The sequence below is a fragment of the Haliotis cracherodii genome, unplaced genomic scaffold (assembly GCF_022045235.1).
Source record: "Haliotis cracherodii isolate W230 unplaced genomic scaffold, xgHalCrac1.p SCAF_8, whole genome shotgun sequence".
Taxonomy (NCBI): Eukaryota; Metazoa; Mollusca; class Gastropoda; order Lepetellida; family Haliotidae; genus Haliotis; species Haliotis cracherodii.
The window spans coordinates 22011909-22023965 of NW_027266341.1; the positions used below are offsets into that span (position 1 = coordinate 22011909).

The 12057-nt window shown below is 39.9% G+C and overlaps 1 protein-coding gene across 1 annotated transcript; it reads right to left on the minus strand.

The window, feature by feature from the left end:
* Positions 1-9925: 9925 nt before the first annotated feature.
* Positions 9926-11163, minus strand: LOC139450854 (uncharacterized protein slr1819-like). Its single transcript, XM_071232690.1, has 2 exons — positions 10697-11163; positions 9926-10496 (listed from the first exon to the last, which is right to left on the minus strand). Exons 1-2 carry the CDS (start codon positions 11161-11163, stop codon positions 9926-9928), a joined length of 1038 nt encoding a protein of 345 aa, XP_071088791.1.
* Between the last annotated feature and the right edge of the window lie 894 nt (positions 11164-12057).

The following is a 12057-nucleotide window of genomic DNA, read 5'->3' on the forward strand; positions in this document are numbered from 1 at the left end:
TGACATGAAATCACTTGTCATGTCACGGTTGACTGTTTGCACTTCGAGATAGCATACTGACAGTCTGATCGTGGTCACAAGACAAATCTCATTGTCACACTCAAACACAAATAAAAAATCAAACAATAGTTATCAAGTTTTAAGAATACTTCCTCTATTACATCATACCCAACATGACACTGAAAAATCTTTGGATTTTCAACAGATGTCCTCTTCATTGTCATCGATCGTATTCAGTTGTTAGGGATACCGCATATCATTCCAAATGCCTTCGTGCACGTGCAAAGAAGGAGACACGTTATTACATTTGTATGTGTGCTGTAGTAGATGTAACAGAGGTAAGGTATTCGAAGCAATTATGTCTTGTAAGTTTTAATGTTAGTCTAGTTACATTTGTTACAATCAGAGTATGCAGGATTGGATGGGTGAACTTTGTGTAAGTATCTGGACGTTTGGTGTTGTGGTATACATTCTCATTCAGCTGTAAAATCCAGTTCACTCATTTATTGAAACGTGCTCATAGTATTGGGGGTGCAAGTGGCCCAGTCATCTATGGTACTGCAATTCACTGTGCAGAGTCGTGTCCCTGAGGCATGCCAGGAACCTGTGACTGTGGGTTCATTCTGATTATGTTTCCAGGTTTGTAAGCACCATTCCCCTGCTCATAGGTTTCATCGAAGAGATAAATATCTGAGACCTGCATCACTTCAGGCCTTCCTCCCATCATCAAACTCACTTACTCACTCACCCAGCCACTGAACCATGTACGCAAACACACATGCATGCACCAATCCAAAACCCACCCACAACTCACTCACTCACTCCCTGAACATTCTGGGTTAAGATAGGTCTTCAGCAACCCATGCTTGTGTTAAGAGGCATCTAAAGGGATCAGGTGGTCAGGTTATCCAAATTGTTTAGAACGATGCACATGATGTCAATCACTAGATTGTCTGGTCCAGACTCGATTATTTACAGACCGCCATCATATAGATGGAATATTGCTGAGTGCAGCGTTAAACAAAAAACTCGCTTGCTCACTCACTCACTCACACACTCACTCACTCACTTGACCATCCACTCACTCATAGTTTTGTTTCTCTACACGTACCTGCAACGTTCAGTGTGATACTTGAAGCTACAAACTTGGAAGGAGTGGATCCACTTGAAGTAACCCTGAATTACAATGTATTATCCCCGCTGGTTCCCATGGGGGATGTTGATTGTGTGAGATCAAATGATGACTCCAAAAGAGACATTACTTTCCTGTTCACCCATCAGTTGATTGACATAAGAATTATCATGTGGTTTAAATGTTCCAATCTTACCCATGTGATTCAATTTTAGATTAACTTTTACTTAAAAACACATTTTCAGTAATTTTTATTCCAACACTGTGACGATATAACAGTCAAAATAGTCCATGTTTCAGATCTAGTGAATTTGATGAGTGGCCCAAACAGCTTGAGTTGAAATGGGGTACTTTAACATTGCGATCAAGTTTATTTCACTTACATGTATATAGTGATGTGTATGCATGTATGTGTTTTGCTGCTAATGCCAGTTTTATAGTGATTGCCCACTGAGACAACCTTCTCAGACAAAGTTGAGTACACTGACTCTGAGCCGAACAGTCCTTTTTGTATCCCTTTAATGCTGAGCACAAGGCAGGGTAACAACAAATACCATCTTTTAAAATCCTTGACATTGCAGCTCGGGACCGAATCCCTGACCTTCCACTCTCCAGACAAACACTCTATCCACTAGACCACATGGACAGTGCCCATCTCATTGACCTCATACATGTAACACAGTGACATCGCAATGGCATAAAGGGGAGATAATTTTGGGTTTTGGGGGATGGGGGGCACAATTCTCAATACTCTGTACAGAGTTGTGGGTTTCGTCAAAGTGGTAATCAAAAAAGACACATATCACTTCACTGTTCAGGCTTTCCTTACACATCAAGTTTACATACTGTGATATATTTGAACTGTTGTTAACACGCCATTAAACCAAACTCACGACAACTGTATCACCAGAAAGGAATGGCCCTGTGAAGATCTGGGTTAGAATAGAACTTCAGCAACCCATGCTTGCTGTAAAAGGTGACTATGGTTGTCGTAAAAGGTGACTAACAGGATCGGAGGGTCAGGCTTGCTGACTTGGTTTATGCATGTCATCGTATCCAATTTGTGTGGGTCAATGCTCATGACATCAATCACTGGATTGTTTGGTCCAGACTCGATTATTTACAGACCACCGTCATAGGGTTGGAATATTGCTGAGTGCAGCGTTAAACCACAAACAAACATGAAGAAATGTATTCACATCTGCTGGAAATAGTTCTCAACAGATTTAAGGTTCAAATTGTACAAAAAAAAGACAGTTTGGTCAGTTTTGTGTTTCAAATTCATGACCACACAAAGAAAATATTGTTGGTAGGAATTCCAATACACATAGAATTGTTAGGTTGTAAAAGTGTCATTTCAACCGGGGTCGAGTTATAAAGAAATGAATTTTTTATAATTATTGATGCAGAATTATTTTGGATAATAAAAAAAAACTCCTTCTTGTGTCTTTTTATGTAAAAAATATCAGCACATCATATTTTTGGTTGCTAAAAGGAGCAATACTACAACACTTGCAAGTCGTGTTTGGCAAGATTCTCTAAATCGGCAGGTTAGCTACTGAAAACAATATTCACACTGTAAATATTGAGTTTTGACCATTTTTATTTATCAGCATGAAAGTGTCATGGTGGCACAGTAGATGCAAATATGGAGATAGCCCTTTCAGTATTTATTTATTACTATGTTACATATATTTAGTGTTGGGACGATTTTTTTACCTCTTGATACAAGTATTGATCACAGTGGTACATTAAGTTAAAAATTTGGATTCAAACCGTAAATGTCTCTTGTAATAACTGTTTCACCAAACATTACCGGTAAGTAGTAGTGAAAACTGGTCATGAAAACATAACTATTTTAATCCATTGCGCCATACTTGATACTGCCAACTGTAAATCTTCAGGTATTTGGCCAACCTGGCCTGTTTGTGAAGATGGCTGATGGACCACAGACTAGAGCACATGCAAGTATCGTGTTACGTATTGGATTGTGAACAAGGTATCGTGATATGTATTTGATTGAACAGTTGATGTATAGTCCCTAATATTAATTATGACTCAATAATAATACATGTATGACCCAAAATGTATTGTACAAATGGCTGCTTTTGGCAGAGGTTTCTTATGATTATGGAAAGGGTTTTGTCGGTTTAATTTAACTTAATTTGATTTAATTTAATCTAAACTATTTAAAATTAATTTAATTTAATGTTTTTTAATTTTTTGTTATTTATTTATTTATTTATTTATTTATTTATTTACAGTAACACAAGACCTACCTGAGTTCTTTGTTTTAAGGGGTTCTAGGGGACTCACAGCTTGCAGAGCTCCCAGGTTAAAAAAGGGGGTCCCCAGAGAAATGTTAAAAATTGAATACAGTACTCTACCACAAGTGATGCAAGACTCCCCATGCACAGCGGCTATTAGTTACAAATGCATATGGAGTTCCCCATGTGCTTGCACTTGAAGGTCAATGTATTTTTAAATGATTACTCAAGGTAATCAATTTTAAGAGTTACCAAATAATTAGATAGTAGCATTTGTTCTCAAACATTCATACACATGTTCTGCACTGTTGCACTTCGCATTTTGTGTGTGTCCGTTTTCATTCTTAACACATTCAGGATGCAGGAATTTGCATCTAGTTAATCCCTGTAACAATTAGGGGGCATTGTAGCCTAATGCAAGACATACAGGTATATGAAGATAATGGCACATCGGAATCGTTAAATCTGTTCACTGCAATGGCTAAGAAAACCAAGTACATTGACAGCATAGTCATGTGAATCCCTGTGACACTTAGGGTAAGGCTGGGACGCGTAACTCGGGTACTCGGGTCGGGTGGGTCCTGAGTAGGACCCTGGTACCCACAGGACTACCCGGACCCGTGGTTAATCACGTGATATGTTGTTTAATGACAAAACTTATCTAAAACTCTATAGTTACAATACAAGTCACTAATGTTCACATTTCTTTCTGACAATGCACCCATTCCTTCTGACTTTTATATGTTTGAATAAAGATAAAACTCCATGCAGTAAACTTCAGTGTATGCAAGACCAGATCGTTTTACACATGTATCTAAATACATTTTGCCAGGGCTACGGTCAAACGTTTCCAAATCGGACAGTTTGTGCCTATCTCTAAATATCTACAATGGGTACCCGGGTAGGGTCGGGTAATAGGGTGGAGAGTACCCGGGTAGTATAAATTTGGACTCGTCCCAGCCCTAACTTAGGGTACTTTGTAGCCTAAAGCAAGACATATGAAGGAAATAGCACATCAGAATCGTTGAACCTGTTTGCTTCAATGGCTGCCAAAACCAAGTTCACTGACGGCGTAGACGTATGAATTCAAGATATGTGCAGGCAAAAAGCTACCCAGGACCACACTGAATCTATTGTGGGTGGCATAAAACAATATTAAAATCCTAAAAAAGTTAGACATTGTCTCATAGATCTTGCTGACATTATTTCCTGGGTGTGTATTTTATTATACAATTATTGTATCACTACTTCTTACCAATTTTCAGTATCTATTTATTAATGTAAAAAACATGTAAGTTTCTTTTACCTTGCCATAAAATTATCGTATTCTTTGAACGAGTTGGCTTATCTAGCGTATTATCACCCCTTCCCTGTTGTAGAGATGGGGTTGGTGCAATACCGGTATTCATCGACACATGGGATGCACATTTCAAGTGAAATTAACGTGACATGTGCTTGTTTATTGCTCCGGATACATTTCACAGTACATTTACATCACAGAATACAGCACATGTGTATAAAGGTAATACACACATGGTGTATACACCATTTAGTACATCAATGTTACATAATATGTAATATTGTTACACATGTTACATATTTCTGTTGATTGTGAGAACTGGTGTATCAGTGTTTGGTGTGTAAGCATATAAGGTTTATAGTATAGCTATTCATGATATGACCCTGTTTGTATTGGAATCATGCAGAGTGTTTATAAGGAAACATCTGTAGGCCATAACTTGCCGATCTTGATTTAATCTTCAGCTATAATTGCCTGCCAAACTTGTTAACGTCTGAATCATGTTTTTGTTGCTGCAATGGCTAATCTCATCTTACGAAATAATTACATATAAAAAAATATGAAAATTATGTTTTGGAGAAGTATAGTTTAGCATTGGTTAAACAAATCAAGAAACAAATAAAAAAGTAATAAGTTGTAAAGTTCAACATTAAAGAGTACATGAGACAATTTGAAAATATCAACTTAAAATAAGGTCACACATTGTCAATTTGCAGTCCTGATAAGTGAGTGAGTGAGTTGGGTTTAGCCCCCACTTTGAATACTAGTGATGGTATTGGTCTGAATATCATATTGCAATAATGATTCATGTATTGCGATATGTACCACAATATATTTAATTTCATCTGTAATTTGTTTTGAACATAAATATAAAAGACTTCCCCTGCATTTGTATTGAAAGTTTGTATTGTGTGGGATGTTGCTATGGTCACAAAATATGCATAATAGATACATTATATACAGGAATCCAGTCACCAAATAATTTTGCCCTTCGATCACTATAAGCAGTTGCTAATTTCCTTTATTTTTAAAATTGAATTTTATTTGTCACTTACCGTATGCTTGTAAAAACATTTCCATTTGATAAATATATGCATGATTTTGAAAAACACATTATACCGGTATTTTCCAAACGTATTGTGATACATATTTATTAGTATTTCATGTCGTGGTATACAGGTCTACCGGTAATACCGCACACCTGTATTGAATACTACCTCACTTCGGCCCACATCATGGCATGTCTGCTTGATGTGAGGGGCAACAAGCTCTTAGAACACTTTGGGGAAACCCACGGGGATGGTTATGATGCTGACAAACCTAGAAGCATAATGAAGGTTAACCAGGATTTGTTTCAACAATCACAGTTTTCTAACCAAGCATAGACTGAAGAGGACTGAATATCAAACTTGTGTTTGTAGAGAAGTAACATTTCAATGGCAGGGAAGAGGGCGCCTTATAACGATATTGAAGTTTCATCATTATTTGTTTCTTGACTTTACACTGAAGGATCAAAGACCTGATTAGACTGAAAGGTTCATAGATTATTGTCATTCCGTGGATGTCAGTGGCAAATATCATAACCATATCAATTCGTCTGATCTTGTTCATCTGCTGTTCTGTCCTGGAAGCCAGCACATGCTTGTAGTTTTTGCTGAGCTTTCCTAAAGGTCTTGGATGCCTTCTGTGCATTCACAAGGATCCGCCATCATCTGCATACACATGTGCCGTTCAGGACACCATCCAAATGTCACATGTCACCAGTGAGCATGTGACAGGAAGTGATCTACAGGATGACAGGTGGGTCTGTCTCGGAAGCTGATAATTATTCTGCTCAACCGGGATGGAATTTTCTTTTGTCAATTAAGGTCTCATCGTTAACAAGTACCCTTACTATAATTTCCTGAAGTGGTTCATGAAACTGATCCATCTGTCTAATTGCTGTGATTGTCTGTAATTAGACCCAGGGTGTCTCCAGCCAGCCATACGTACTGCACACCAGTGCCGCCCTATGTGGGTTTGTAGTGCTCATGGACAAAAAATGGGCAGCTGAAATAAAGTGGTCACTTCTTGTCACAATTTCGGACGTCACATGAGATGTCTAACGTGTTCAGGTTTTGTCAAGTATTCCCAGTGTGTTTCTTTTTGCCAAGTACTGCAGACAATCAATATGCACCAAACCAAAGCTGCTCATGAACTCCCAGGAACAAGTAATACTGTTTCTTTGTGTATAGATTTAAGTCAATAATGTATTGAGTAAACTTACTTGTGAGGGGAGTGCATGGAACCATATGTACCTGAACTTACTTGTAAGAATTATTGATATGTCAAATTATTGATTTACGTAGGTGTACATGGTATGATTGCTAAATGTTTGAAAAATATGATCATTGATGATGACTGTTTTTGTCGTCATCATCATCATCATCATCATCATTGCTTTTGTTGTCATCATCATCATCTTCATCATCCATTATTATTTTCATCAATAACCATTGTTATTGGCATCATAATTATTATCATTGTTCTCATCATCAATGACAAGGTGTATACATACCTTAACAATTTCATCATGAGACAAGGGCAGATCCATCATTTTCACTCACTCACTCACTCACTCACTCACTCACTCACTCACTCACTTGCTTGCTCACCCACCCACTCACTCACTCACCCACTCACTCACTCACTCACTCCTCAGGAACATCAAGCTGAAACGTAATCCTTCCGACCCTGTCACCGTTTCTTGCTACAGAAACACTGCAAACCCCACAATGCCTGTATTACATCGGAATATTGCTAAAAGCCAGAGCTCTAGATAAGCTGCATATCTGCGTAAAATACGCATCAGAAATGCAGAAATACGCAGTAAAATAAAATCCAAGCATATCAAATACGCAACGAACATTACAGATACGCTACAAAAAAAACTTGTGCGTATCATCAAAATATTGTGAAGTAACCCTGCGTATTCGATTCGCATATCAGCAACTTATTTTGAAATTATAAACGGGCATTCCTTCAACCTTGCCAAACTCCACAATGACAGTTACATCATGATCATTTGCCATCACACTTTCTTGTGGAAGTATCGTGATATTTTTGAGTCCTACAAACTCTCATACCCACACGACACCAGTTTGCAGGGACTAGATGAATAGTGTTTTTAAATATTTAACTTAAATACCCACATGTGTAAAAACTAGTGGGTAACAGAAATTTGAATACCCAGATAGAATTACTGATACCCAATGATTTTAAAATGCATGGGTAAAATACCCACAACACCAAAAGCTTATCTGGAGCTCTGTAAAAGCGGTTTAAAACCTCACTCACTCACTCACTCACTCACTCACTCACTCACTGTATTACATCCTTAACCCTTCCCCACCCTCATACAGCTTGCACTGAAGGTCCCAGGTCAAGTCCTGGTGTTGCAGTATACGAGACACAAGACATCACACAGCACACAGCATACAAACAACATGATATACGTGTTGACAAAAACTGCTGTTGGTGGAGTCATCACCATTCTGGGGCCCACTTCTCCGCTAACCTAAGCTATAATAAGCATGTGTGGTCGGCACAGAAAAAGTCTGGATTGTTCGACAGCTGGAAGCAGACATAAAACAAAATTTGGAAAATAATTGAAAAATATGATGGTAATTAGAATGTGTGGGAAATTTTCAATCAGTAAAACACTGTTGATTGTAAACAACATATTTTGCCTAAGTTGTCATACATGTCTTATTGGGCAGGTGACTTGGAAATGGTCGGTGCAAATGATTTGAAGATGATACCCTTTTGTGACACCCCCCTAACTTAATCGCACCCATCCCCTATAATAAATGTCCAGTCCCTTAAATATTTACAATGCCACCAGTTGCAATAACTGTAATACACTGCACAAGAAAACATGTGATATCCAACATCATGCTGTTGTACACAGGCCTCATCATGCTTATATTCACTGACAAACTGAAATTTCAAGAGAAAAATACAATGACTTTTGAAAAAAAAAAGTTGGTCATCTCCCTTTAACAGTTTGGTGAAATAAAAAAACCATGAGATATTATCACAACTATTTGTAAGAAATAGTGAATAATACATAAAAAACTCTTTATTCAAACAAAAAACCCAAAAAACAATCAGTTATCTCTTGGTATGTTTCAATGTTAAAACTTGTTTGTTTTTCATTCATTAGGAGCAGTACTAATTTGGAAATTGATTTTTTTCTAGTGTTGTCTTTCCGACCACCTACATTTATCTTTAGGCTGAAATGTTTGTAAACCAACTGATAAAAAAGAAAAGGCCTAACCAAAGCGTCTTATCCCTCCTTTCTCCCACAATAAAAACCTGAGAAAAGATTGACAGAAACATCCAAGGACATTAACGACCTAGCAGTGATACACCCTACCATGTTTTGGCTGGGCCAGGCATCCAAAGCCTGTATGTAATACATCTGGCTTGAAATGTACAAGACAAGAATAACGCTAATTACATCGTAATTATACGATAAGGGATGCTGTTTTCTCAGGCGCCCATGGTTGTGTGTGCAAGAGTCCAAAAGCTCATTTTCAGGGAGAATTTGACTCAACAGCTTCGCAAAAATATATCGGATGAAGTGTATGGGATAACCCAGGTTAGAATAGCATGATGATAAAGTGAGACTAGTTAAGAGGGTAAAACATCAAGCTAGACACATTGTCATGAAATTAATCGAATGATAAATATCGTAAAAATGTCTTGATTTGTTCTCAAATAAGGTTAAATATAGTGTTGTTTGAATTGGATACATTAAGATAGCTTTACTTTTTATTTTTTAGGCAAATCTAGAAATATCTGAAACTGATGCAATGATATATCTTTCAATGGCAAAGAAATCTCTAAACTCAAAAGTTCATTAACTAGATACAGCAGAATGTTAGATATGAATGTTTATGCTCAGAATCTTTAAGGATGCTATGACAAATATTGTTGGTCTGCTTGTCTCATACTAGGGATAACTGGATATATCTTTGATGGTCTCCAGATCTTGGAGTTAATGAGTTTCACTGTGTGGGTTATTTTTGATGTAAAGTTGCTTAATAGGTGCAGTGTATGCAATTTTCAAAAGTGGGGTCTAGCACCCTGGAACCTCTCTGGATCTACTTTTGCTGCTGTGTTTGCTGGGACAGGTTCAGGGTGCAAGTATGTTGTGAAAATCTGTTAGTAGATCCTATTACACTAGTTCATGTCAGTCTGGTCCCCAGTCAGTCTGGTTTCTGTATGTCTGGTCCCTGTATGTCTGGTTCCTGTAAGTCTGGTCCCTCTAAATCCAGTCTCTGTAAGTCTTGTCCCTCTAGTTCCTGCCCCTGTAAGTCTGGTCCCTGTAAGTGTGGCCCTTGTAAGTGTGGTCCCTGTAAGTCTGGTCCCTGTAAGTTTGACCCCTGTAAGTCTGGTCCCTGTAAGTCTGGTCCCTGTAAGTTTGGTCCCTGTAAGTCTGGTCCCTGTAAGTCTGGTTCCTGTAAGTCTGACCCCTGTAAGTTTGGTCCCTGTAAGTCTGGTCCCTGTAAGCCTGGCCCCTGTAAGTCTTGTCCCTGTAAGTTTGGTCCCTGTAAGTCTGGTCCCTGTAAGTCTGGTTCCTGTAAGTTTGGTCCCTGTAAGTCTGGTCCCTGTAAATCTGGTCCCTGTAAGTCTGACCCCTGTAAGTTTGGTCCCTGTAAGTTTGACCCCTGTAAGTCTGACCCCTGTAAGTCTGGTCCCTGTAAATCTGGTCCCTGTAAGTCTGGGCCCTGTAAGTCTGACCCCTGTAAGTCTGGTCCCTGTAAGTTTGACCTCTGTAAATCTGGTCCCTATAAGTCTGACCCCTGTAAGTCTATGCCCTGTAAGTCTGGGCCCTGCAAGTCTGGGCCCTGTAAGTCTGGTCCCTATAAGTCTGGTCCCTGTAAGTCTGGTCCCTGTAAGTGTGGCCCTTGTAAGTCTGGTCCCTGTAAGTCTGGTCCCTGTAAGTTTGACCCCTGTAAGTCTGGTCCCTGTAAGTCTGGTCCCTGCAAGTCTGGTCCCTGTAAGTCTGACCCTGTAAGTCTAGTCCCTGTAAGTATGGCCCCTGTAAGTCTGGTCCCTGTAAGTTTGGTCCCTGTAAGTCTGGTCCCTGTAAGTTTGGCCCCTGTTAGTTTGGTCCCTATAAGTCTGGTCCCTGTAAGTTTGGTCCCTGTAAGTCTGGTCCCTGTAAGTTTGACCCCTGTAAGTCTGGTCCCTATAAGTCTTTTCCCTGTAAGTCTGGTCCCTGTAAGTCTGGGCCCTGTAAGTCTCACCCCTGTAAGTTTGGTCCCTGTAAGTTTGACCTCTGTAAGTCTGGTCCCTATAAGTCTGACCCCTGTAAGTCTGGGTCCTGTAAGTCTGGGCCCTGTAAGTCTGGTCCCTATAAGTCTGACCCCTGTAAGTTTGGTCCCTGTAAGTCTGGTCCCTGTAAGTCTGGTCATTGTAAGTCTGGTCCCTGTATGTCTGGCCCTTGTAAGTCTGGTCCCTGTAAGTCTGGTCCCTGTAAGTCTGGCCCTTGTAAGTCTGGTCCCTGTAAGTCTGACCCCTGTAAGTTTGGTCCCTGTAAGTCTGGTCCCTGTAAGTCTGGCCCTTGTAAGTCTGGTCCCTGTAAGTCTGGTCATTGTAAGTCTGGTCCCTATAAGTCTGACCCCTGTAAGTTTGGTCCCTGTAAGTCTGGTCCCTGTAAGTCTGACCCCTGTAAGTGTGGTCCCTGTAAGTCTGGGCCCTGTAAGTCTGGTCCCTATAAGTCTGACCCCTGTAAGTGTGGTCCCTGTAAGTTTGGTCCCTGTAAGTCTGGCCCTTGTAAGTCTGGTCCCTGTAAGTCTGGTCCTTGTAAGTCTGGTCCCTGTAAGTCTGGTCCCTGCAAGTCTGGTCTCTGTAAGTCTGACCCTGTAAGTCTAGTCCCTGTAAGTATGGCCCCTGTAAGTCTGGTCCCTGTAAGTTTGGTCCCTGTAAGTCTGGTCTCTGTAAGTTTGGCCCCTGTTAGTTTGGTCCCTATAAGTCTGGTCCCTGTAAGTTTGGTCCCTGTAAGTCTGGTCCCTGTAAGTTTGACCCCTGTAAGTCTGGTCCCTATAAGTCTTTTCCCTGTAAGTCTGGTCCCTGTAAGTCTGGGCCCTGTAAGTCTGACCCCTGTAAGTTTGGTCCCTGTAAGTTTGACCTCTGTAAGTCTGGTCCCTATAAGTCTGACCCCTGTAAGTCTAGGCACTGTAAGTCTGGGCCCTGTAAGTCTGGTCCCTATAAGTCTGACCCCTGTAAGTCTAGGCCCTGTAAGTCTGGGCCCTGTAAGTCTGGTCCCTATAAGTCTGACCCCTGTAAGTGTGGTCCCTGTAAGTTTG